This window comes from Equus asinus, chromosome 17 (assembly GCF_041296235.1).
Source record: "Equus asinus isolate D_3611 breed Donkey chromosome 17, EquAss-T2T_v2, whole genome shotgun sequence".
Taxonomy (NCBI): Eukaryota; Metazoa; Chordata; class Mammalia; order Perissodactyla; family Equidae; genus Equus; species Equus asinus.
Window position 1 is genome coordinate 15,390,359 of NC_091806.1, and position 24,596 is coordinate 15,414,954.

A 24,596-nucleotide genomic window follows, 5' to 3' on the forward strand; every position below is an offset into this window, starting at 1 on the left:
AACTGATTTAGGGTGGTGGCTTCTAACCTTTCTAACCTTTACTTAATCCGATTTGATTCTTGTCTAAAAGTCATGGGATCACCCAATGACCAGACCCCACCTGCACTGGTACCATTTTAACTTTTTTTTCATCTTCTTTCCTTTATCTTGTAAAGAAATGACTCACATACCCATGCCTTATAAAAATTTAGCCCTAACCCTAACTCGGGGCAGCAGCAGGAGCTCTGACTGCCCTTGGATCCTGCCCTCACACACCAGCTCTGCCTGCCCATGGGTCCTGTCCCTATGCCAGCAGGGGTAGCAGAAGCGGCACCAGCAGAAGCTGTGACTGACCATGGGCCCTGTCCCCATGCTATTCCACACTATTCTCTAAAAAAAAGAGCACTACTGCCAGATCTTGAGAGTCCAAGAAATCTTTCTTTCAACTCCTCGGCTCACCGACCCTGCATCAAAATGCACACAAACCAACAAACACAACTGCACTAAAATGAAGTCGTGAAAATTGGCAGTGATTTTAAAACGAAGCAGTAATGAAAATAGACTAACACACAGAGAACATTAAAATTATTTTTATTAGCAAGAGTGTTTCTTTGTCAACTAAACATTTAGTAGGATCATATTTGGAATAATTTCTATTTATTAAATGCCTAATATGTTCCAGGTATTTCACAATTATCTGTAATCATTGTATGATTTTATTTCATTAAATATTCTGATTCATGTACTTCACATTATAGGTGGCCCAGAATAATTAAAGAAATTGTCCAAGTTTGCACTTTAGGAAGTGGTAGAACAATAATTTTAATACAATGGGTGTCTGATGTAAAAATCAGTATTCCTTTTACTGTTTATTCCGTGCAGCCTTTCAATATTGAAAAACTAAGGAGTGAACAAAATAATGATGGAATTTGAAACCATATTGCACAAAGAATATTGGAAGAGATAGGAATATCCAGTGTGAATAATGTTAGACTCAGGAGGGTATTCTAGCAAAACAGAACATCCGATGAGACTAAGAATGAAAAGAGACAATAAATTAATTCTAAGACTTCATAAGACATATATAAGACGAATTCATATAAGCTCTAAGGAGAGAAATATGTCTTGCTTAAATTGGAAAGAAAAGTCATTATTCTCATTGGTAAAATTTAATAAATGCTGGTTTTGTAAGGGAAGATAAAGCACCATTAGTCACAGCAGTTTTATAGAGTATTGTCAATTAGATTAGGGTTTAGATGGGATGGCTATATCATGCTTAGTTGTCCACGATTCTGTGACTGTGAATTTGTCCACAGGCCACATTTGACCAAGCACAACTTATTTTGATTGTCATCAAAGTTGGGTCAATGCAATCACTATGTGCTCAAAGCACAAGGCCAAATCTCAAATCTTAGGAGCATAAATTGATTGCATTGGCTCTTGGGTCTCTTAATAAAGTATCAAACATGACTGTGATGCAAATGTAGTCATGACCAGTCTAGAGAATGCCAGCAGCTTATGTTCCCGATGAGTTAGCTCAATTTCCAATTTGCATACTGCAAGTTTACACCTATGAAATAAAAAATTAACACATATTTGATATTCTCTGAAGGCTAAGGGGAAAGTTCTGTGAGATAAACATCTGCTGAGTCCTGATTTCTGCAAGTGTTGATGTTCTACAGTAACCAATTTTATGCATGAGATGAAAGGACTGGAGCTACAAGCGCCCATTCTCAAAATTGTTTTCCTAATATTTTACATAGCAATTGATGGGACAGCATTAGATTTTTCATTGATAAAGTCCTCATTTATTTCCTTTTGACAAATTATATCTACCATTTAAGGACTTTTGTAATCAGTTTAACTCAGTTTCATTTATTTTCAGAATATATATATATATATGTATATATGCCATATATGTGGTATACTATTTATTTTCCAATCTACATCTTAGAAATCTGCCACAGACCTTTTATTTGCCTCAGAATTTTAGGGGAGGGATTTTTTTTTCTCATTTAAATATCTAGTTCCAGTTTATAGTATAATATAGTAGCTATTTGTTAGGATGAGTTGAAGGTCAGTACTAGAAAAAAACAAAAGTCACTTTTTTCCATAAAATGATCCTCTCTGGCACATACACATTTAGTAAACTGTGCTATTTTATCTGAATCCTGAGACGCCAACCCCTTTTCCTAGGGGTGTATTTTGTAACAGAATTGGTAAAAAATTCTAAATAGTTCAATTCATTATTCTCGAGTTTCAATTATCTTGCCTGTATATCATGCTTTGTGTTTCATACTCTAAGATATAAGATATTGAATGCTCTTAAAAATGGTAAAGGACTATATAAAACTAAGTTTACTTATTACCTTTATTTTATTTTTAATTTTATTCTGAAAATGAAAGCTTTCACACATGAATGCCTAACATATAAATGTCGCATGTCGGTAGCCTTCAAATAATACATTAAATGATCTTGGAAAATCATGAAAGGCCATACAAATTTTATATGCTGTTCTTGGTGTTGCTGGTAGTGGGGTTGTTATTATTCTTTCATTTTGAAAAGTAAGCTTTCATATGAATTTCTTTGTATGCATTTCTAATATAATAAGCATTTCGACTTGCCACTTTCACTTTTTTCACATTCCAATTTCCTCTCTTCACAGATATTCGAGCCATTCATTTACATCATTTCGGCGTCACTGAGAGGGAAAAATAAAAGTTTAGTCCAGCCTGCTATGTAAAACCATGAATTAATACTTATGGAGTCTTCTGCTTTCTTATTATGCTGCTTAGCCTAATTTCCTCTAGTTATCCCCATATTTAAAACAAACTCCAAAATTTAATATAATTTTATTTGTAAATGAAGATATTCTCTAGAATATTGATTTTATTTTCCAGCTAGGACAGTTTATAGTAATTTACGGAAAAGAGATCACAAAGAAACAATCAGTATTCACGGGCCTGATTCAATTATTATGCATCTGTACACAGAATTTGAACCAAAGGGAAAATAATTGGCTTCACATGTTTTCCCACCTAGATTACATTGCATAGGTTTTCTTCTACCTAGAATACCTTCACGGAATTTTTTATTTAATGTCTAAAGAAGATGTTGAAAGATTCTTAAAGGAAAGAGGGAAATGAGTCTGATTATTAATGATTCCCTAATTGTCTTGGAGGCATCCTTTCTAAACATGAAGTAAAATTCTTCAGGGTAACTTTTCCCTGAGTATTAATGGCACGTCCATGTGAAGTGGTAATAAAATTGTGGCATTCCATCCTTTCAATTTCATGTGTAGTAATGGAAATTGAGTCCAGGAATAAGGAAATGGCTTAGAATAACCACTGTGTGTGGAAAGATAATCTAGAACTGAGTTCTCTTTAGGACTATTTTTGAGTATTTACAGTTATTTTGAAGACTATCTGATTATAAATAATCCAGGTTAATTTCAGAAACATGCATCTGTCAATTTTAGTGGATAATTCAAATATCAATACTTTTTGCCTTAAACATATTTAACTATTTTTATGCTCAATGGAGAGACCAAGTTAGGAGATATTTTATTATTTATGAATTTTATGCTTGTAGCTATCTGTGCGTGTGTTTGTGTGTCTATGTATCTAGATGTATATATTCATTTCTACCCATATATAGAAATGAAAATGTCAACAATTTTCTAGAGGTAACCAACCTAGATGTTAGCATGGTTTTTAGTTTAGTTTACAAAATAACTAGCCATATGTACTATGACATTGTATTCTTCTAGACCTTTCTCTTCCACTGTAAAACAGAGGGTTCCAGTTAAATAAACTCTAAGATTCCTTTAGGCTCAAAGATTTAATAAATTCATATAGACATCATTATTCAAAGCACTTGTTTGTATACTGTTTCAGGGCACATACGGTGTGAAATTAACAAGGACTATAGTTAGTTTCTACAAGCTATTTTCACAGCATCCTTCACTTCCTTATTCCTTAGGCTATAAATTAATGGGTTTCACATAGGAATCAGCAGGGTATAAAGCACAGATACCACCTTTTCTTGTTGTAAGGAATATTGGGATCTTGGTTGAATGTAACTAAAGCTTACAGAACCATAGAATAAAGTCACAGCCATTGGTTGTGAAGCACATGTGAAGAAGGCTTTGTGTCTACCTGCTGCTGAGCAGATCCTCGGGATAGTAGCAAAGATGAAGACATAAGAGATCATCACAGTCAAGAAAGTGATCGACGCAATAATGCTACTGAAGATTAAAAGCAACAATTAATTCGTGGAGGTGTCAGAACATGACAGCTTCAACAACGAGAGAAGGTCACAGAAGAAGTGACTGATGACATTGGCCCACAGAAAGACAATTTTACCAAAAAATTTCTGTGTTCCAAAAAGTTCATTAAACCTCCTACACATGATCCAGTGACCAGACAACACAGACTATTTTAGTCATAGACACTGTATAAACTAAAGGGTCCGCAGTGGCCATATAGTGGTCACAAGCCATTGCTGCCAACAAGAAGCCCTCAGTGGTAAGGAGTGAAGTGAATAAAAAATATTTCACAATGCATACAGAAAATGAGATTATCTCCTGTTCAGCAAAAATGTTCAGCAGCATTTTGGGTACAAAGACTGAAGAATAACAGGCATTAACAAATAGACAGCTAAGAAAATGATAGATGGGTGTTTGGAGTTTGGGACTGATTTGGGTGAAAAAAAGGGTTCCTAGATTCCCCACCAAGGAAATGGTATAGATCAGCAGGAACAGCATGAAAAAGACGACTTTCATTTTATCCTTCAGTCCCAAAAGGATAAATTCAGTAATCAACATAAAATTACCATCACCCATGTGTTTGTTTTTCTTGGTGCCAGTTAACGATGAGATTGGAATAAATTGAGAATAATCATGCTACACTATCAAGTCTATTTGGAATCTCTAACTAGCTGTGCAACTTGAGTTATTTACTTCTCTGATCTGGTTGTTTTATTTGTAAAATAGAAAATTTTAACTAGGAAAGTGTCTAGTCTCTGCAAACACTGTTTACTTACCTGTTCCATAATGAAATTCCATGCATGAAAAACAAAAATACTAAGGTCTTAGCCTCAGGATGCATTCAAAATGCTGGTCTTAGTGTAAAGAAAAAACATTAAATGAATTTCATTCTAAAATCTGTAAAGAAAAGTCCAGTTTATAAAGCATAATAACTAACTTGAAAATTTAACCTGTGGTACCTTTGGAATCCTCTTTTAAATTTCTCACTTTGGATTTAATAATAATATCTAATGTTAAATATATCAAGATATAAGAATAAACTGTACTGTGGCATTTAAGCCTGAGATATTCCATTTATGCTTTTACGCTTAGTTCATTCTCCACATTTTTTTAACTTGGATATGATGAAAGGCAAGGTCCTAACATGCAAAATGTCTGTAGTCATCCTTAGAAATTAGCCAGAGGCTTTCACTTCTGAGAAAAGTGTCCCCTGGGAATGAGGGGAGAGGGCCTCTGAGCTGGAATAAGAAACATGGTGAACAGCAATTTATAATTGTCCTTTGATACACAGTAGAAATACCTTACTCAAGAGACTCAGAAAACAGTCTTTATACTTTTTCTGAGAAAAAGCAAAGCAAATCTATAAAATTAAGCAAACCTATAAAAATACGTATACTTCTTCACAATGTTATGGGTTTTTATTTGAAGTTGAAACATGTTTCTTAGAATATTCAACGTCTTCTCCACTTAATCAATGCACACTTGCTGATTATTCCTACAATTTGTCTAAAAATTTATCTTCACATTTACATAAAAGATAAAAATAAATATTTTGAGTTCTCATACTATAACTTTATCTTTACAGAATAAAGGATGACGATTTTAGTGGCTTCATCATCCTTTCACTTGGGAGACACTCTTTCGCGAGTACACTAGGTAAAACTGAGAAAGGAAAAACACTGCAAGATTATTGAAATAATAAGATAACTATGTTAGATTTAGAATATCTACAGTGACAGGTGAGCAATCCTTGTGGGAAATTGATGTTATGGAAGATTACAATTCATCCTTTAGGAAAGAATATTCCAATTGAATTAAAACATTGACTTTTCATTGTTTCAGTAGAAGTTGGATGACAATTTGGATGTTAATGTAGAAAAAGAGATTGAAGTGTAGAATAAGGGATGAGGGTAAATGGCACATTATAAATTCCTCCTACTCCTGTAATTGGAAGTGTTTATCAGATTAAAATCTGAACATGATTTTTTTCTTCCCATTTTTTGTATTTTTAACTGATTTACAGGATGTATGTAAACGGGATATTTGAATAAGTGAATTTCACTTACCAGTGGAAGAAAAAATATTCAACACCTTAGCTCATTTAGGAAACTCATGATCACCCACTTCCATGAGTTATTTCTCTATATTCCTCCTAAAACTAAAACAAAAACAAATGGAAAAAATTAAATTTGTCTGCCATTTACAATAGTAAATTAGGTAAGTGATAGTAGTTGCAGGTAACAGAATTGAAGTTCAAACTTCTGTTTTACTATAAGAGAACCAAAGGCACAGTCTCCATGATGTGAAAGCAAGAGCAAGACGATCAAAAAGTAATCATGTCAGAAGATGAGTTTAGATCAAAATCTCAGTGAGGTATTTACCTTAGTTCTAATGCGAATAGAGTCCCTGGAGCTAACCTTCTGATCAAAAGGATATAACAGATATGTTATTAAAATTTCCTCTGTATTTCCTGAGGGATTTCAGAAACTCTCAAGAACTTAATGAGTCCTTAAGGCATTAAATTTCCTGAATGTTACAATGAATGGAAGGAAATGTGGGGCAAGTATAGAGAAAAAAACCCAGAATATATAATTTCGAAAACAAATGCAATAAAATTGACAGTGATGCCTGCTTGGGACTTCAGCAAAGAAAGCTTTTCAGAACATATTGTTTGGGCTTAGTTGTCAAAAAGAAAAAAAACACCCACACAAAAGCCACAATAAAACCCAAACCTCAGTAGACTTGAAGGTAATAGAGCAAGACCTAAGTAAAAACAATTCTATTCCTTGACTTCCTTGGACTATGAGAATGTCATCAAAGAAAACAAAGTACCACTTCTTCAATGGTTTACTTGAAATGACCTCTACTGTCCATATCTTGAATTCCTCCAATCTAGCAAGCGTCTCCTGATTGACAATTTTACCTTCACCTTAAAATGAATTATGAGAATTCTGGCAGCAATGTTTCAACATATTCTTACATATATGTCTAAATAAGAATTATCCTTTCTTCTTCTTCTTCTTCTTTTTCTTTTTTTTTGTGAGGAAGATTGGCCCTGAGCTAACATCTGTTGCCAATCTTCCTCTTTTTGTTTGAGGAAGATTGTCACTGAGCTAACACCTACGACAATCTTCCTCTGTTTTGTATGTAGGACACCATCTTAGCATGACTTGATTAGTGGTGCATAGGTCCATTCACAGGATCTGAGCCTGAGACCCCTGGGCTTCCCAAGTGTAGCTTGCAAACTTAACCACTACACCACTGGGCCAGCCCCAAGAATTATCCTTTATTCTTTATTCTAAAAAAAAATTAAATTTTTTCTTCCTAAATGCACATTTCCTAAATCCCTAAACTAAAAGCTGATGGTGCAGGTGGTAGGAGTGAGGATGAGGTGATATTCTAATTTTGGGTTAGGCTACAAGATGATTATTTTAGAAGACCTAGAATATTCTAGATACCTAAAACTTTCTCTGCTTTTTTTTAAAAAAAAATATATAATGCATTCCTGCTTCATATACAAAATACTTATATAAGAAATATAGGGGGCCGGCCTGGTAGTGCAGCAGTAAAGTGGGCACGTCGTGCTTCCACGGCCTGGAGTTCACTGGTTCGGATCCCGGGTGCGGACATGGCACCATTTGGCACGCCATGCTGTGGTAGGCCTCCCACATATAAAGTAGAGGAAGATGGGCACGGATGTTAGCTCTGGGCCAGTCTTCCTCAGCAAAAAGAGGAAGATTAGCAGCAGTTAGCTGAGGGCTAATCTTCCTCAAAAAAAAAAAGAAATATATATGTAAGAAATATGAAGAGATTAAGTTTTGCGGACCAGTATTCTCTTCTAGGAAATTGTATATTAAGGGCAAAAAAGTACCTTAAAAAACCTCATCAATGTCTGTATTTGCAGGCAATCAGTTGAAAAGAAAAACAACCAATAATTACAATCAGAAAGTCTCTATCATGTCCTTTATCCTCTGTAGGTCTACCACTCCTTGAAGTCATATGCAATACTATATTTAAAAGCACGCATTTCTGGAAAGTGGCCTCATACTGATGAACATATACTCCATGGATACCCAAAGTGACCTACTGACTTTATTACAAATAAAAATTGGCATTAAATCAAAAAAGTATTGATACTTAGAATACCTATAGGGATGCAATTGAATTTCACATAAAAATTTTAATAGCATTATTTTAAATTAATTTAACATGTATTTGTTAATGTGAACTTTTCTTTCAGGAAGGAAGTCTTTCCATGAAAAAATATTATTTAGAAGTTATATTAATTAATGCAATATATTAAAGAAAGTTGTATCTTACAGAATAACAATCTTTTTTCCTAAGAAATATTAATGAGGAACAATTATGATACAATAAGCTGGTCATTTTAAGTGTATAATTTAACAAGTTTTGACAAATATGTACTCCAGGGCCATTACTACCACAATCAAAACATAGAACATTTCTATAGCCCCCAAAATCTCTAGTTCTCTTTCAAAGAAACTACTCTCTCTTACCTCCAACGGCAAGGAACTGTTGATCAACTGTGCACGTCCAATTAGAAGACTTGCTTTTGTAGAGTTTCACAAAACAAGGATAATACAGTATATGCTCTTTTTCGTCTGTCTTTTTCAATCAAAATAATGTTTTGAGAAACATCCATATTGTTACATAAATCACTAGCTTGTTCTTTTTTATTGCTGAGTAATATTCCATTGCATGGATATACCACACTTTGATTGTTCATTCACCTGTTAACAGACATTTGGATTGTTAGCAATATTTAGCTATAATGAATAAAGCTGCTATAAATACCAGAATGAAAGATTTGTATGGACATAACTACTCAGTTCTCATGGATAATTACATAAGAGCAGAGTCTTCCAGTTCGTTAATGTGGTTTCTCTCTCCATGTGTTTAAAATCTTCTCTAATATCTCTCAGCAATGTTTTGTAGCTTTCAAATCTTAGAATCAAGTCTTGACTTCTCTTGTTGAATTTATTCCTAAATATTTTATGCATTTTATCCTATTGTTAATTGAGATTTTTTCTTAATTCTTCGATTGCTTGCTATTAAGATACAGAAACAGTTGACTTTTCATACTGATTTTGTAAGAATTGGTTAAGGTTTTTCACATACGGAATAATTTCTCCTGAGAATAACAAGAATTGTCCTTCTTCTCCAATTTGAATGCCTTCAGTTTCTTTTATTTTGTTATTGTTCATTCATTTATTACTTATTTTTTGCCCCATTTATGAATTGTTTTATTTCTCACATTTAGGCTTACTTATACCTAGAATTTATTTTTGTGCATCATATGTTATTTGATAGGAATCTTTGGTAAAGTTTTGAATAGAATTGTTTCACCTAATGCAGGATGTTTTGTGCTTTATTATTTCAGTTTTTGTTTTGCTGTTTACTTATTTCTCTTCTCCTCTGGAACCTCTACAGTATGTCTATTGATATGCTTTATGGTGTTGTGCAAATCTCTGAGGCTTTGTTAACTTTTCTTCATTCTTTTTCTTTCTCTTCTTCAAATGAGATGATTTCTATTGATCTGTCTTGAAGTTCACTATTTCTTTCTTCCATCATCTCATATCAGTTTTTGGATCTTTCTAGCAAACTTTTCACTTCGGTTATTGGACTTTTTAACTACACAATTTCCATTTGATATTTTTCTCAATCGCTTTCTTTTTATTGAGATTCTCTATTTGATGAGTAATATCGTAAGTTTTCCTTTTAATTCTTTATAAATGTCTCCTTTAGTTATTTCACCATGTTATTTATAATAGCAGCTTTGAAGTCTTTTTTTGCTCAAGCCAACATCTGGATCATTCAGAGACAGTTTCTATTGACTGTGTTTTTGTTCTTCAATATGAATTGCATTTTTCTACTTCTTTGTAAGTCTTCTAAATTTTTGCTGAAAACTTTATGTTATGTATACTATATTGTACGCACTCTGTATTTTGTATGTGCAGCTTTATTAGGTGCTGCCAATCACTTTTCCAAACTGATGATAGAAGGAACATTTCCATCAGTGCCTTGTGAGGGTTCTGGTTGCTCCATATCTTTACCACCACCTGATAATTTTTTATATTACTTTATTGTAGTCTTTCTGGTGAGGTTATAATGGTATCTTTTGTGAATTTATTTTTCTTTTCTCAGATTGCTAATGAGCAACATTACTACTTTATTTTTAGTGCCAGTAGGAGAATTTTGATATTTATTATGTGATGTGCCTATTCAAGTGTTTTGCCTATTTTTCTATATTTTTTTGTCTGTCTTTGTTTTATTGTTCTGTAAGATTTTTTTAAACATTTTGGTTATGGTTTCATATATATGTACAAAAAACGTTTTCGCTGACTCTGTAGCTTGCCTTTTGACTCTATAAATGAATTTTTAAATGTCAATATGTTTCAGTTGATTATTTTTCTCCTTAATGATCAGCACTTTTGTGTTCTATTTAAGAAATGCTTTGCCTATTAAATTTTTAAGATGGTCATAATTTATATTTTTATTGTGCTAACTTTCACATTTACTGTATATCAGTGATTGTCATTTTAAATTGTGCATTTTTGAAATATTAAATAAAATACAATTTTTTTCCACTTTTCCTTTTTTTTCTGAGGAAGATTGGCCCTGAGCTAACATCTGTTGCCAATCCTCCTCTTTTTTTGCTTGAGGAAGATTGTTGCTGAGCTAACGTCTGTGGCAATTTTCCTCTATTTCCTGTGGATGCCACCACAATGTGGTTTGACCAGTGGTGCTAGGTGTGCGCCCAGGACCCCAACCTGTGAACCCCAGGCTGCTACAATGAAGTGTGCAAACTTAACCCCTATGCCACTAGGCCAGACCCCCAATTTTCTTATAATGCTAGAATTTTAGAATATTTAAGTCTATTGACCCACCCTGTATTTTGCCTTATTGTTGTCATGTATTTATATTTCCTTTCTTTTAAATTTCCCAATAAAATACTATGATTGTTGTACAGTCAAAATTTAATCACTGTTTATCATTATCCACGGCTTTCAAATTTACCTTTCCCTTTGCTTCCATACATTCTTGATTGTAATTCCAAGTTTTCATCTTTTCCTCTGAGAACTTGTTTAAGAAATACATACACAGACACTGTAAAATGCCTTTAAATTAAGTGTACACATTATTTAAATTTTATGTTTACATACATAAGTATAACCATGGCACAAATCACTGTACAGATATTTCAACCACTACAAAATCCTCCCTCATGACCATAATACCATAACTTAGTTTTATCTGTTGTGAAAGCTTATACAAATGGAATCTTATGTATAGACTTCTTGTATGTGCCTTCTTTTATTGAGCATAACATTAGTGAGGTTCATCTACATTGTTGTATGTCAGTAACTTTTTTGTCATTATTATTATTTTTAGCTTTTTCAATGAATTTTCTTCAACACCAGTAGTCTGGTTTTTATCTGTCACCGTATACATGTGTCCTTTTACCCCTTTCACCCTCCTCACACCCCCTTTTCCTCTGGCAACCACTAATCTGTTCTCAAAGGTAGACCATATGTTGGAACATTCTCAAAGATAGACCATATCACTCAGGCGTTCTGATGTGCTGTGTAGGGAGTCCTTTGCTGGCCACCAGATGTCTGACTGGTTGTAACTTAGAGGGTAGAGACAAGGGCACCATGGTGCTGACATCACTCTCCAGAAACTGTTTTTAAAAGGGCTCTTTGGTCTTCTGTTTTGCGAATATCTCAAAATTTATTTATTTTTTCCTTTAATAATAGTTAAGTATTTTGTTTATAGTTTATAAAAATAAATCTTGTAAATAAAACTGCTGAAAGCAATTTTGTTCATGTATTATTGTGGACATACACACTCATATCTAGGTGGAAGTCCTGGGACACAAGTTAGGTCCATTTTTTTCTCCGTATAGATATTCAATTGCTCTAGCACCATTAGTTAAAAAGAAAAAAAGTTTCTTTCTTTTCTGCATATCAGTGACTCCTGTGAAACAAATTATGTGTCTGTCTACTGCTAGTGCTAGAGTTCTCATTCTTTTGCATGTGTTGATGTCTATCCTTGAGCTAATATCACATTGCCTTATTTGTCATAGCTTTATGTTGAGTCTTGAAATTTGGTAATATCAGTGTTCAAATTTCCTTCCTGATACAGGCTCAACACAAGGTTGACATAAGGGAAGCCATATTGTAGAAAACAAACTATATTGTAACTTTAAACAACCTCTGACTAACTAGCCCAGATGTGCTCTGTAGATTTTGTGACCCCTCCCAGCTGCTTAAAGGTGATAACTTTTATTCTTTTGAGTTCTTTAGGAATGTGATGACCCCCCCCTCAATCCCACCCCCCACCCCCAGGCAGAGAGTCTATGCTGATATTCATCATCAATGACCACGGAAAGATCCAGGTATAGGTCAGCTGCTTCATTCTCTGATGCATATCCAGTAAAACAAAGGACTATCAGGAACTGGGACCAGATGTCTGGCCCACCAGAGACCAGCCACCTCCCCCACCTGGAGACTGGTCCCATATATAACAGGCTTGTAGTCTTTGTTCTCTGATATGGTTCTTTTGGACATGAGTCGGCCATCATCCCTCTTGCTAGCAAGCTGTAATAAAGTCTTTCTCTCCTACCACCTTGCTTCCTGACTATTGGCATGTCTTGCGACAAGCAGATGAGCCCACTTGAGCGGTAACAATCCCATTCTTTAAATTGTGTTGCCTATTCTAGATTATTAACTAAACAAATAAATTGTAATATCACTTGTCAATCATGGGTGTGGTTATACTAGATAGCTTATCATAAACATTAACTATAATGTTGGCTGTCATTATTTAAATTCTGTAAATATTTTGCTGAGTTTTTTTCATTATTAGATATTGAAATTAATAAGTATTTTCTTATGATAATTATGGGTTTTATCTTTTTCTGTTAGGTAAATTGCCTTTAGAACATTAAACTATCTTCTTGTACTAGAATAAGTCCCTAGTTATATATATAAATATTTTCTCTAGAATTTTGGCTTCTCTGGCATGAGATATACTAGCCTATAATTCTCTCTCCTTGTCAGGTTTTGACATCAGTGTTTTAATTATCCCATAAAATTAGTTATTTTTTTCTTTCTTTTTTTGCTCTCTGAAAGAATCTTAGAATGCTATTCCTTATTGCCTATATGTCAGGATTACATCACCAGAGCAACATGTAAACCTAGAGTGTGCTTTCAGGTAGATTTTATTATTATAAATTCAATCTCTTAAATATATTTAGAATTATGTAAATATTCTAATTGCACCTATTTTGGTAAGTCTTGTTTCTGAAAGAACTTTTTATTTCATTCAAGATCCCATCTTATGACCTTTTTAGTAGTTATAGGATTTCTGATTGTATTCTCTTTTTCATTCATTGCATTAGAAATTTGTGTTTACTCTCATTTTTCCTGGTCAGTTTCACTATAGTTTCATCACTTTTGTTACTCTTTTCTTCGTTTTTGAGGTAACATTGGTTTATAAGATTATATAAATTTCAGGTGTACATTATTATATTTTGACTTTTGTATAGACTGTCTCATGTTTACCACCAAAAGTCTAGTTTCCATCTGTCGCTGTACGTATGTGACCCTTTACGCTTTTCACCCTCCCTTACCCTTTTCCTCCATGGTAACCACCAATCTGTTTTCTCTATGTGTTTATCTTCCACATATGAGTGAAATCATACAGAATTTGTCTTTCTCTATCTGACTTATTTTGCTTAGCATAATATCCTCAAGGTCCATCCATGTTGTCACAAATGGAATGATTTCATCTTTTTTTGAGGCTGAGTAGTATTCCAATGTGTATATACACTGACTTTGTTGATTTTCTCTCGTTATACAATTTCCATTTTATTTTTCATGTTCTATTTATTTTTTATTCTACTTATTTTTTCCAATTTGATTTATTTCAAAAATATTTTAAACTTTACATTTTGATTTTTTTAAACATAGGTCATTTATGCATGTGTTGATTAATTGCCAATATGATTGATTGTATGGCTTTTTGTCATCCATTTAAAGTTAAATTACACTGTGATCAGAGAATACACTCTATATGATTTCAATTATTGAAATTTGTTTTATGATTCAATGTATAATCACTTTTTAAGTGTTCCATGTGTATTTTAGAGAGTGAATATTCTGTAGTTGCATAATTTTCTATGCATTTCTATCAGGTCAATTAAATTGATCATGCTGTGATTTTATTTTTATGGAATTGTTGCATAAATTACTCAGAGAGCTATTTTAAAACCTCCAGCTATATTTGTGAATTTTATTGTCTCTCTTCCATCAGCTTTCCTATAAGTATTTTGAAGCTAATTTTTAGGTAAATATAAATTTAGGATTATTTTTCTCCCTATTTAAGTTGTTATTTTACCATTAAGAAATATCCTTTTTTTATGAATAATAATATTTTTCCTTAGTGTTTGACTTTTCTGATATTAATATAGTGACATCAGCTTCCTTTAAGCATATGTTTACATGGTGTAACAGTTTACATCTTTTTATTTTCAATCTGTCTGTGTCCTTCTATCTCTTGTAAACAGTATATATTTGGTATGTGAGGTTTTTTCTTTGTTTTTTTTTTTTCTTAATCTACTCCAGTAGTTCTTAATCTAGGCAATTTTGACCCCCAGGAGACATTTGACAATGTATACAAACATTTTTGGTGTCCTAATTGGTGAGTGGGGATGTTACTTGCATCTAGTGTCAACCTGCAATGAACAGGACAACCTCCATAACAAAAAATTATCCAGCCCAAAATGGCAATAATGGTGAGGTGGCTAGACCCTGATTTAGTTTATGAATCTTTGTTTTTATATGTAGTAATTGTCATGGCTGATTTTACACGGGGCATCTCACTATTAGAATTATATTTTCCCTCTGAACTTTATTATTTCTTCCCTCTTTTGTACTACTAAATTATTCAAGATTTCATTATTAAATTTTGTCTCATTTGTTAGAGTCTTTTATCTACATATTTTGACTAATTATTTTTTTGGGTACAAGAGGAATTACAATATATCTTTTCCTTTTCAGAACCTTTTAAAATCAATAATTTACCACATTTACCACTGGAAGAAACTTTCAAAAGTTTAACTTCTTATTCCTTTCCATCATTTTTGTTATTTTTATCCTATATTTTACTTTTACACATGTTGTGATCCCCTTAGGAAATCATTTTTGTCGTGGCTTTAATCAGTCAATATTGTTTAATATTTTTCACTTTTACACTTGTGAATTTTATTTTTATTATGCTCTATATTTCCATTGGGATAATTTCCTCCTGCCTAACACTTCTCTTGTTATTTCCTGTTACGTAGTCTGAAAGTTTCTCTCAGATTTTTTCTTTGTTGATAATATTTTCATTTTTCTCATCCTTTTTTGAAGCTTTTTTTTCCATGAGGATAGAATATTAGGTATTTACTTAATTTTTCTTTCATACTTTAAAAATCTCAATCAATTTCCCATAGTTTATACTTAGAATAGTTACCTAATTCTTACTCTTCCTTTGACCACGATGTCCTTATATCTGGGTTTCTTTTCTGGATTTTGGGATCTTCTGCCCGTCCTTAATATGTTTGTTGAGGATTCATCAGTTTTGGGAAAATTTTAGTCACTTTATCTTAAAATATTTGTTCTATCCATTCTCTCTTCCTTTTCTGGTACATGAAATACATGCACTTCACACCATTTGATTGGGTAGCTTTCATCATAAGCTTTTCCATCCATCCGGAAGTAAAAGTGCTCTTGTCATTTTATAAGCACTTTTCCCTATGTTTTACTAACTTTATTTTGAAATATTTCAAACTTACAAAAGAGATTCAAGAATATCTTGCAGAACATTTGGTCCTGTCCAAAACATCCATAAGACATTTGATCCATAAGACATTTGGTCTATGCCAAAAGGTCCTTGATGTTTGGTTTTTGAAAAAGTCTTGTTTTAAAAATCATGTTATTTAATTATCTGAGATCCTTAAAGTTGAAATAATTATACATCTTTTCATGCTTTTTCAGTCTTGTAGAATTTCAGCTCTTGAGAGATACTAAAATCACATTAAACTCTATATATTCTATATCTTAGCTGTGTATCTATATTTGTCTCTTTATCTATCATCATCTACCTAGCCAATCTACTGATCTACCTGTGAAACTTTGAAGTGGTATAATCATTTTCTCTTTACAAGTGAAAAAATTGAGTTTAGCAACTTTAAATGTCTTGCCCACTGTTAAATAATTAGTACACATACTCTGATGCATGTTGGGACTTTGCTCCAATCATGGTCAATTTTGTAAGTATCATATATGTGCTTGAAAACATACATTTACTGTAGATTTTTGGATTTGTTATTATCTTTTGCTAGCTTATCTTAGAGTCATTTTTGACTCTTCTCTTTCCCTCACAGTCCTGCCAGGTCTAGCATCAAAATATATCTTGTAGTTCTTTTTCTTACAAATTTCACTGTGATAGCTCTGGTCTGACATACCATCAGCTTTTAGCTGAATTTTTGTGCAGTCTTTTGCCTGGACTTCTGTCTTCCATTTTGCCATTCTATGATCTATTTATTGTCAATATAGTAACCAGACTGAGCCTGTTAATCTGTAAATTGGATCATACTACTCTTCTTCCCGATTCTCCTTTGTGCCTTTCTCTTCACTCAGATTCAAAGCCCCTATGTATAGCCTACATGACCTGGATCTCTTTTCCCCTCTGGCAGCATCTGCTATAGCTCATCTTCCTCTTTGTTTCAGTTCTGATCTTTTTGTTGTTTCTTGAACACTCCAGGAAATCTCCCACCTCTTTGACTTTGTTCTTGGCTATGCTTTCTTCCTAGAAAGATCTTCCTTCAGAAATTCTAATGACGCTCAGATTCTTACATTTCTTGTTATTTCTCTTAAACATTCCATCTTAGTAGTGACACAGGTTCAAAACTTTCTAACCATGTAAACCTTTTCTTCTGAAAGAAAAACATCTAATCATTTCTCAAGTCCTATTGATGGTTTTTGTGAACTATCTCTTAAGTATGCCCTCTTCCCTACATTATTCACCTATAACATCTTACCTCCTTCTGAGAATTTTTTTTCTCTGCACTTGTTCTTTTACTTTCCAATATACTGATAACAGTGGCATCATGGGAATTTTCTTAAAGTGTAATATTTGCATTTCATTTAGGGTTTAACTTATTGAAGGAGTCTTAAAACATGTTATAGTGGCACTACAGGGCCTTCATTTTTATGGCCCTAAATAACTTGCCAGTCTAATTTTGTACTGCTTTTTGTTAAAACTTCCATGCTAGAACAAAGTTCATATATTTTCTTATCTTTCAATGGTTTTTCCCATTTGCCATATTTCTCCACTTTGTGTTCCTCTAACATCTTTTGCTCTGTACTTTAAATTTCTCTAGGTTTGGATCACACAGAGCAACTGGCACAACAAAAGTACTCAGTAGAAGTATCTTGAATGAATAAACTATGACTAGAATTATTTTTTCCATAGCCATTTTTTATAAGCCACTGTTAAGATATATAATTTAATATAAAATTTAAGATACATAATTTTGCTTGAATGGCAGCATTTGCACAACAAAAAAATAATGGCATGATCTAGGAAAATCACACCAAGGGAACATTTCAATTTTTCTCTGAGATAACAATCCGTTTGAAAAATGTCTATTATGGGAGTGTTCTTTTGAGTTAACTCAATGTCAGATTCCATTAAATCCAAGGTGAGCTATTTCAAGCATTTATCGTGAGAATTTGTTAGAAAAAAAATATTTATCATCTCTTGAGAGAATGATTCAGTCACAAAAAAATTAATGATGAAATAAAGTGATTTTTAGTCTTCTGGTCAAACTCAACACTCGTGTCTCAAACTGTTTGAGAGTATCCTCATTACAGTTTTGCATGTGATTGTTTCTGTGACATAATTTTTTAAAAAGTCTATCTATTTGCAGGTTTATGTCAGATTAACAAAGACATAGACAAGACTGAGTCAGGTGGGGATTTTCTTCCAGCATATTGATCTTTTTGCTGCATCTTTCACATCTTTATTCCTTAGGCTATAAATCAGTGGATTTAGCATGGGGATTACCAGTGTGTAAAACACAGCAGAGACTTTCTCCTGTTCCAGGAAAGATTGAGAGCTTGGCTGGACGTAACTAAAGGTCACAGACCCATACAACAAGATCACAGCAGTCAGATGGGAGGCACAAGTGGAGAAGGCTTTGCGTCTCCCCTCAGCTGAGCGGATTCTCTGGATGGCAATGATGATGTGGATATAAGAGACCATAATGATAGTTAAAGTGAACACTACAACAGCCCCAGAGAATATCAAAAGCAAAATTTCATTGTTATAGGTATCAGAGCAAGAGAGCTTCAGAAGAGGGGGAATGTCACAGAAATAATGATTCACAATGTTAGGACCACAGAAGTCTAGTTTGAGCAAACCTATTGTATGTGTCAGTGAGTTAACGATACCACCCAAGTAAGATGCAAGGACCATCTGAATACAAAGCCTTTGGGTCATAATGACCGTATACAACAAGGGATTGGCTATTGCTACATAGCGATCATAAGCCATCATAGACAGGACGATGTCCTCTGTGGTCACATACACTGCAAAAAAGAAACTCTGGAGAACACAGCCAGAAAATGTGCTGGACTTGTGTTTTGATAGGAAATTCGCCAGCATCTTAGGAGCAAAGACAGTAGAGTAGCAGATATCACAAAAAGAGAGGTTGCTAAGGAAGAAGTACATTGGAGTACGAAGTTGGGCACTTAGCCAGATCAATATGATCATGCCCCAATTACCTACCAGAGTGATGAAATAAATAAGCATGAAAAGCAAAAAGAGAGGGATTTGCAAATTAGGATTTTCAGTTAAACCCACCAGAAGAAATTCCTTCACACTTGTATGATTCCAACTTGCCATATATGCAGGTATTTATAGCTGTTTAGTTGTAGGACAAGATGATATCACTCCATGATCTGGTGTCCATAATAGCATGGAGTATTTAAGTTTACCCTGTAGTTGGATGAAGAAAAATAACTTCAGCAGTCGACCATATGTGTCCTAGACAATCCATCTATAGTGAGTTAAATTTTTGGAATTAGAGATTATTTTATTCCATACTTTTCAGGTTCCATATCATAAAAATTGGGATAAGTAAACTCTCGTAGATGACAAAACTATTAATTGGTAGAACTGAAAGTCAAACCCAGATATGCCTTGCCCTAAACCTCTGATTCATTCTGTGACATACACAAGTCCTCTGCTTACATGGGCTACAAACTGTGGCACTCTTTGGTAGAAATTATTTTCTTATCCTCTTCTACTTTGTTCCTATTTTTTCACACCCAGTTAACTCATGATACTGACTTTCACAATATGCAGCCCTCTTCCTTTCCAAATCTCAAATATCAGATTTTTTTTCCTCACCTTCTGCTCAGATTCTCCACATGGAAGATTAACAACTGTGCCTTCCAACAGAGTTGAGTTGGGAGAAAGAGGAAGAGCAACTTAGTATTTACTATTTAGTATTAAGGCTAATCCAAAAATAGAAATACAATTTAACTTGAAAACCCCTCCTTTTTGTATCTTTATATAATTTCACCTTTGCATCTTTGTTTTTTATCAGCATTAAAACAGCAAATCCCAAAATTCAATGTAGAGGCAAGGTGGGAGTTTGAGGTACCAAAACTCTATCAGCTATGTCTTACTTTCAAAAATGTAGGCTCTTGCTTACTTTCACGTGCTTTTTTTTGACACAATAAAATACTAATTCAACAATATTTTTGGTTAAATATTAATAAATTCATTCATGTATGCTTTAATACATTGAATAAATATATATTACTTACTACTCTGAGCCAAGAAGTGTTATATTTGCTAGAGATGAAGCAGTGAACAAGACAAATGCCATGTTTTCATGGAGCTTACATTTTACTAGAGAAATAAATAAGAACATATTGATATACTATATTTGTATTGATATATTATTTACAATGATGATGAGCACTATGAAGGAAAGTAAAGTAGGGCAAGGTGAATAGAAAGAGGTACTAGGTACTCTATTATATAGTGTATTCATATCCTATTGCTACTATAACAATATACCACAAAATTCATGGCTTAAAACAACAAATATGCCTTTCATGCAAGGTACCACGTTAGACATTAGAGATCTCAAAAAGGATATATGAGCTGTGCTCTCTTTAAACTTGATGCCCACTGAGGTCAGAATTTGGGTAAGCTTGGGATTCAATCTTCAGAATATTACTAAATCAAATCCAAAATCTTCACTCTGTGAGTCTTATCCCTCACATACTAAGGTTGTATATTAGATCCTGTATGTATTTTAGATCAGTGACCTCGGGAAGCACAGTGAATCCAAGTCTAACTGTATCCAAGAAAAAGAGGGAGTAATTTGTTGGCAGTAATAAGGATTTTTCTTCTATTAATAAAACCAGGTTGTAAAATATAGAATCAGGATTTCATAACCTGAAAATAAGTTTAACTTAAAAAAAAAGGCAGGACTGAATTTAACCTCAGATGTGACATCTAATGTTCTACAAGTCATTGAATTTCTCTACACTTAAATTTCTTTGTGTAATTAGCATAGTAATATAATAAATAAGGTTCAAATTGGATTAAACTAGATAACATAGTACCATTTACAGGGCTTGTTATATTATACATACACAAAAATACATCCATTATTATCTACTATTACAATTAAAGCCATTATGGTTATTTAATAATTCATTATTTGATCTCAAAATCAGAAGTTCTCTGAGTTGACAAATATAGGAAAAAGCACACTATAGTCATTCTGTATGTGAATATGCATATATGCTCATAGGAACTGAGGTTTGACTTACTGATATGGTTTAGCTAGTTAAGTTAGCTTACTAAATTAATCAGACTATTGGATTTCCCCAAATTCCAAAATAAGCACAGTTTCCCCCTCAATGCAATAAGGGGCACAAATGAACCAGGCAGTGACTTTTGGACAATGCCACGGGTAAGGTAAGGTCAGATTTATGCTCCCACCAGTTCCCCCAACCCACACACACACAAACTAAGAAAATCACGCAATCAGTGAAGATACATTTTATCTAAGGTAAATCCATTCTTTTTGCTACATTCACAGGAGACATTTTGTTGATGCTTTAGAGAATTAATTACCTACCTTCGAGCCACCCAGAACTATGTAGAATTTATTTTGTACAAGAGGATAACAACATTTCTCTCCAGATTTTACAAATAGGTCTTATAAGAGATGAGTATTTATCTTCTAGTTTGTGACAAGTGGAACATTACCCCAAGATAATCCTCAATCCCAGGAGGCCATTGGGCAAGCAATTACTTTCTTTCCAGTGATGTGGCATGAATGATTTGTTTTATATAAGTATAGGGGAGGAAGACATTTCCTCTACCCACTGTGGGTTCTTCTTGTCAGAGAGCAAATTCAATTCACATGAGACAGAATAATAGGAGAAAATTAGACAAAGGTTTATAACATGTATACATGGGAGAGGCTCAGGCAAGCTGAGCAACTCGCCAAAACGGCTGAAGCGACCATCTTAAATATCATCTTCAGCTAAAGACAAAGGAGCATATTGGGGGTGCAGGGGGAGTTGATCATGGGACATTACCACACAAGTACAGTAAACAAATGAAGATTTAAGTCCTTGCCTTTGGCTTTGATTAAGAGTTTCTAGAGATAAGGTCATCCCCCCTTCTTCCTTGTACAGAGAGGGAGACACCTTTACAGACGGAGATTTCCTTTACAATGTAAATGCTTCTTAACAAAGTGTAAGTAAACTCTGCTTTTCAGAGCTCCTTTCCTGTCTGCAGTTTATTAAAACTAACCAGCTCCAAATAATCCTCATGCCAAAGAGACATATCTTGGGGTGGCCAATTCCCATCCCACACATAAGAATAGTGAAGAACCATAACATAATGGACTATACTGTGTCCAGTTAAAACATAACATATGTCTCCATTATTGGTAATTCTTTGATTAAAAAGCAACAAAAACAACAAAAATTCCTTAATTATAACAGTCAGTAAAAAGAAGAATGTTTTCTCCTGTAAATTCTATGATTTCATTCAGATACTTAAAGATATTTTAAAACATTTAATTACATGAGGAAATTCTGAAGAACAAGCTCAATGCTATTGAGAAGAATCTCTGACACTCTAATTTTTGTTTGGTTCTCAATTATCTGAGCTACTATAAGTAAATATGCCTTGAATGATAACAGTAAGATGCACAAGTAAGAGTTTATGACTCAGGCAATCTGGATTTAAATGTTAGTTTTGCCATTTCACAACTGTGAGACATTGAGTTTCTTAATTAATCTTATTTTTATTAATTTTTAAATTTTGAATAATAATTGTCCACCTCCTCAGATTCTTGTGAGGATTGAGATAACACATGTAAATACATAGCCCCTTGTTCAGCAGATTGTACTCATTTAATGACTGTTCACTTTCTTTTGCAATTATAGAAGTATTACAGCAGTATTTCTTACTATTTTAAAATGAGTTCTAAATTTTAACCTTCTTTAAATTATTGACAACTGTGTAGACTCTATACTTTAAGATTTTTGTGGACAGAATGGAGAATGGATAAATACATGTTGTCAGACTTATTGCAAACAACTGGCTTTTTTCCTAAATCCGGTGGGGAGATTAAAATCAGCTTTGTTGCTAGTAGAAGGGTTTCTTATTTAACAAATGAAGATCATTGCATTTAGAAAATAGGATCATCTCTCATCAATGAAAGCAACAATGTGTGTGAAGATTTAAGAACTGGAAAAATACAGCTTAAAAAATTTCAGAGTGAGAGAAGTTGCCAAAATTATTTTTCTTTCTTTCTTTTCTTCCTTTTTTATTTAATAAACCTATATATCTGGCAAAAAGAAATAGTGAAAGAAAAAAAAATAGTAATGTCCTAGTTGTATTTTTAAAAATGTAATGGTAAAGAAAGTTTCTATTTCTATAAAGAATGCGTGTGTTACTAAAACACAAGGATTATCCTTAACTTCAATGGTACTACCAAATTTTACAAAGTAATATTGGCATGGACAGTAGTAAAACAGCGTTGCTCATTAAAGCAGACCATGAATGTGCTGTAAGGATATTGGTCTTGTCAGGAACCTGGAGAACTAGTTGAGAAAACTAGAAGGAACCAAAGGAAAGAAGACAAGAGTGAGAATCTCACCATAGGAAAAGTTTGCTTCACATAAAATTGCCAGCCACTTGCACTGCTAGCTGTTGTGAATAATCTCTCATTTTGCTTCACTTTCAAAAGACTCAGAGTCAGGAATGGAATTTTTGCTCAGCCAAGAGTAGTGCACATATGCAAGTCTTAGTTTCTAGGGAGCTACAAGAGGAAATATCTATCTCCTTTGCCTCAGTTGTGGGGCCTGAAAAGGCATAGCAGCTTTCTCTGCTTCTAATTCAGTGGAATCACCGTTGGGTACTTTAGAGGAAATATTACTCTCTTGCTTAAGAAATCCTCTAAATTGGCTGAGCCAAGAGTTACAAGGCAGAGAAGAAATATTTTTATGAGTGTGTTATCAGTTGAACACAGCCCATATGAGGAAGCCCATCCACATGCAATTGCCTTGAATCTCCCTTTTCATTACCAGTTGTGTTCCTTCAGGTTTCTGATCTCCTGGCCAAAAGAAAAGAGATCTCTTCTACCAAGCAATGTAGATAAAAATGTTCATCTCTGGAAGCTCTACTGATTGGATAAATTCTTCAATATTCCCTAATATTTTTTAGAAATTTCCTAGTCTAGGGTAATAATACTGCAGTAAACCATTCTTTGCAGTAACTACTATAGCATGTAAAGCCAGCCAGCAACCAGGCTCAGCTTTTGTTTTTTGTTTTAACTCTTCTGTTAATTAGTCATAGAGAGGTCAGTTGGTGCTAAAATGTGATGGAAAAGCAAGTGAAGTTCTCCTGAAAATTACTAGGACCTTCAAGATTTGCTCAGGCCCAGCTCCACATATGCAACTTTCATGAAATAATAAAGTTATTCGCAGCCTGATTTTATTACTCAAGAGACCTTATAACTCCATGGTCATAATAAAGAATTAAGCACACATAATAACCTGTCATAGAATGGTAAGGTATTCTATCTCAACCAGAACTTGGTAGCAAGACAATGCTTATTTCTCAAAGTGAGAAAGATTAATTTGCTGAAGCAAAAATTTGATTCATTCAAAATCTCTAAAGGCTTCTCGGTTACTAAATATAACACCTTGATTTTACAGTGTCAACTTTGGG

General features: G+C 33.6%; 1 protein-coding gene and 1 pseudogene across 1 annotated transcript; both read right to left on the minus strand.

The window, feature by feature from the left end:
- Positions 1–328: 328 nt before the first annotated feature.
- LOC139040425 (olfactory receptor 5J3-like) lies at positions 329–4,835 on the minus strand (annotated as a pseudogene).
- A 13,449-nt stretch (positions 4,836–18,284) lies between these two features.
- Positions 18,285–19,223, minus strand: LOC139040911 (olfactory receptor 5J3-like). The gene has a single exon (XM_070488621.1). It carries the CDS (start codon positions 19,221–19,223, stop codon positions 18,285–18,287), a length of 939 nt encoding a protein of 312 aa, XP_070344722.1.
- Between the last annotated feature and the right edge of the window lie 5,373 nt (positions 19,224–24,596).

What these genes read in the sequence shown, in the direction of transcription:
- LOC139040911 (XM_070488621.1), bottom strand. Translation starts at nt 19,223, where the DNA reads ATGGCAAGTTGGAATCATACAAGTGTGAAGGAATTTCTTCTGGTGGGT.